A 3695-nucleotide genomic window follows, 5' to 3' on the forward strand; every position below is an offset into this window, starting at 1 on the left:
TAAACAGGGTCTCTGTCGCCCAGGCTGGAGTGCAGTGGTATAATCTTGGCTCACTGTAACCTCCACTTCCTGGGTTCAAGCGATTCTCCTGCCTCAGTCTCCCCAGTAGCTGGGATTACTGGTGCCCTCCACCATGCCCGGCTGATTTTTGTATTTTTAGTAGAGATGGGGTTTCACCATGTTGGCCAGGCTGGTCTCCAACTTCTGACCTCAAGTGATCTGCCCAAATTGGTCTCCCAAAATACTGAGATTACAGACATGAGCCACTGTGCCCAGCCTTTAGGCTGTATTTGTCTTAGAGGGCTCTGGGCTCAGTTTCTGTTGCCATGGTAACCTTTCCCATTTTTTGTATTCTCTGTGGGAAGTCAAGGACCTTCTGGCCAGGTCCCAGGGGTGATGTGAGCCCTCTGGTGTTTTTTGGTAGGAGGGTGCTCACAATCTATAGAAGACCATGAGCACATCAGAACGCCCCCCACCCCAGCCACCTCCACCCTCTTTCCTGAGGCCTTGAGGGACAGAGGGGACAGGATGGGGTCAGAGGTGGAGAGGGGCCTCCAAGGGCCAGGCCCTTCCTCACCCGTCACACCCTTCACTCCCCTTTCAGACCCAGGCTTCTGCCCCAAGCCCCTCCCCAGCCTGGCCACCAGCTGACTTCCTCAGCCGGCCCCCTCCTCTCTACTCTGGGATCGGTGCCAGGATGAGAAGGGGACACTGGCACTGACCGTGTCTGGGAATTCCCGCCCACTGAGGAGCCGAAGGGAGGGGGTTCCCCGTGTCCCCAAGGAGCCAATAGCAGCCAGGCCTTGCCCTGGGGGGGTGGTGTATATCTTTCTGGACAGCACCCCTGAGGCACTGTCTCCTCTCTGCCCGCCTGGCACCAGCTAGATCCCGCTCTGCCCGGGGGGCTCTGAGCCCCCCAGGCATTCCCTTCACTGAATCCCTCTCTGTTGGGGGTGGGTGTCCAAGGACGCTTTTCCCTTGGGCATGGCCCAGCCAGGGGTCTCTGTCAAGTCCCTGGTGTCATCTTATGAGACCCGAGTGGTGGGGATGGCTCCAGGGCCGCCCCGAAAAAGGGGCTGTGCCTCTTCCCCTTGCTCTCCCCGGGGTGCGTCTCCCATCCGAGGGACATCTGGGCCTCCGCCGCACCGGGGCCTGGGGGGCCCTGGGCAGCGGCCCTCGGCCCGCAGGGGGATGGACAAAACCCTCCTCTCCCTCATTCTCTACTGTCACAGGTACAGGGGGGTGTGGGCGGGAGGCTGTGGTCCAAGAAGCCAGCACCTGGGAAGGCTCCTCCTCTCCTCCTCTCCTCCCCTCACCTTCCTGTGTCTCTCCAGTGGCTCCGGAAGCCTGGTTGGCATTGACAACAAAATCGAGCAAGCCATGGTAAGAGAAGCCATCTTGGTCCCAGGAGGTCCCGGCCCCCTTAAGCCGTCCGCCTGCCCCGGCCCTTTTCTCTTCCTCACCAGGGAGCAGGAACCCCCAGCTCCTCCATCCCTTTCCCTGCCGGGCTCTGGGCATCCTCCACCGTCTCCTGCTGCCACCTCCACCCTTGACTTTGCCCAGCCTCTGGTCAGGCTGCTGGTCCCCATCTCTATCTTTGAGCCCTGACTCTGCCTCCATCCCTTGTCCTTGTCCCCTGTCCCTTCACTACTTTGTCCCTCATCCTCTGGGCACTGGGGACTCTCTCCCACCCTGGCCCTTGAGGCACTGGGCAGGGGATGAGTCACCCACCCGTTGACCCCATGCCTGTCCCGGGGTCCCCAGGACTTGGTGAAGTCCCACCTCATGTTTGCGGTCCGGGAGGAGGTGGAGGTGCTGAAGGAGCAGATCCGGGACCTGGCGGAGCGGAACGCCGCGCTGGAGCAGGAGAATGGGCTGCTGCGCGCCCTGGCCAGCCCAGAGCAGCTGGCTCAGCTGCCCTCCTCGGGGGTCCCGCGACTTGGGCACCCTGCGCCCAATGGGCCCTCCATCTGAGCCTCCCTTCCCTTACAATGTGCCTTTGGGGCTGCCCGGCCTTGTGCCAGCCGCCTGCCCCCTCTTCCTATGCAGCTTTAATGTCCCCATGTCCCCAGGGTGGGAGTTCAAGGCTCAGCATTGGCCTGGTCCCCCCCCCGCCCCTGCCCCATCTCCTCAATGTCCCCAGCCTTGATGGAGGAGGGAGGGCTTCAGAACGGGGTGTCAGAGGGACCCCCCTCTGGGAGGGAGCCCAGCCCCCACCCTCCCTCGTGGGACCCCCAGCAGTAGACAGCCTGGGGGAGTAGGAGGCTCCCCGGCAGACATCCCACCCCCACTTTGTTCCCTCGAGGTGCCCCCTCTCCTCTGCCCAGGGGAGGGAGTGTGGACAGTATCTGGAAGTTCTGGGATTCAGGTTGTTATTAAAGTAATAATAATAATTAAAAACTCTGAAGAAACTTGAATTTGGAGGTTGACATCTCGTTCTTCGCTTGTGCCCAGACTCGAGGTTCGCGCCTGCCACTTCAGGCTCCCCTGAGATCTTTCCTTTTGCAGACTGGGGAAGTTTAAAGTGTGGGAGATGGAGGGGTCGAGACAGAGGCCAGAGAAGGGAGCCAGCGGTTCGGGTCCTGGGAAGGGGCAGGCGAAGATTGGGGGTGGGGGGGCATCTGCCCACATGCTGGGGGGGGCAGCCGGGAAACAATGAGGCCTTTGGTGGTTGCCCAAGATCCACCCCCCCAGCTTCCCAGTGTGTCCCCTCTGCGGGCTGGATCTGGGTGGCTGTTTGGGGGTGGGGCGGGGGGCCCTGAATGGGCCCCTTGTCTCAGGGCTGGGTGTGGGCCAGGCTCCCTGGGCACACGGTGCCCTTGCCAGGCCTGGCCAGCCGCCGTGGCTCCCACCCCCGGCCGGCTGAGGATGGGCCCTGTGGGTGAGCTGGCCCCTCCCTGACAGCCTGGGCTCCAGTCCCAGGTGAGTCAGCAGCGATGGAGAAGGACCCCCTCTAGCGGGGAAGAGGGAAGAGCTGCGGCCAAAGCCCCAGGGGGGCCCTGGGAGCAGAAGGGGCCCTGGCTAGAAGGAAGCTGTGAAGCCAGGTCCTTGGAGGCTGACCTGCCTTGGAGTCCCTGACTCTCTGCCTCCTTAGTTTCCCTAGGTTCATAACTTTTGGCAACTTCTTTGGTTTTTCTTTTTGTTTTTTTTTAAATTTCTTCTTTCTTTTTTGAGACAGGGTCTTGCTCTGTTGCCCAGAGTGCAGCAACACAGTCACAGCTCCCTGCAGCCTCCATCTCCCTGGCTCAGGTGATCCTCCTGCCTTGGCCTCCCTGAACTATAGGTGCGCACCACCACATTCAGCTATTTTTCTTTATTTTTGTAGAGATGGGGTCTTGCTATGTTGCCCAGGCTGGGGTGCGGTGGTGCGATCATATATTACTGCAGTCTTCAACTCCTGGGCTCAAGTGATCCTCCCACTTCAGCCTTCCAAGTAGCTGAGACTACAGGCATGTGCCACTACACCCAGCTATATGTATGTATGTATGTATTTGAGATGGTGTTTCGCTTTTGTCGCCCAGGCTGGAGTGCAGTAGTGAGATCTCAGTTCACGGCAACCTCTGCCTCCCAGGTTCAAGTGATTTTCATGTCTCAGACTCCTGAGTAGCTGGGACTACACGTGTGTGCCGCCACGCCCGGCTAATTATTTTTTTTTCTTTTTTCTTTTTAGACAGAGTCTTGCTCTGACTCTCAGG

The 3695-nt window shown here is 59.9% G+C and overlaps 1 protein-coding gene across 1 annotated transcript in view; it reads left to right on the forward strand.

Annotated features, from left to right (window-relative positions):
* The window catches only part of TSC22D4 (TSC22 domain family member 4), a 13012-nt gene extending 10595 nt beyond the window's left edge, over positions 1 to 2417 (forward strand). The window contains exons 4-5 of the mRNA XM_017533599.1: positions 1335 to 1383; positions 1765 to 2417. Coding sequence (XP_017389088.1) covers positions 1335 to 1383; positions 1765 to 1974 — 259 coding nt within the window. The 3' untranslated portion in view covers positions 1975 to 2417. The remainder of the gene's footprint in view (positions 1 to 1334; positions 1384 to 1764) is intronic.
* The last annotated feature ends 1278 nt before the right edge of the window (positions 2418 to 3695 follow it).

Source organism: Cebus imitator, unplaced genomic scaffold (genome assembly GCF_001604975.1).
Source record: "Cebus imitator isolate Cc_AM_T3 unplaced genomic scaffold, Cebus_imitator-1.0 Scaffold82, whole genome shotgun sequence".
NCBI classification, from domain to species: domain Eukaryota; kingdom Metazoa; phylum Chordata; class Mammalia; order Primates; family Cebidae; genus Cebus; species Cebus imitator.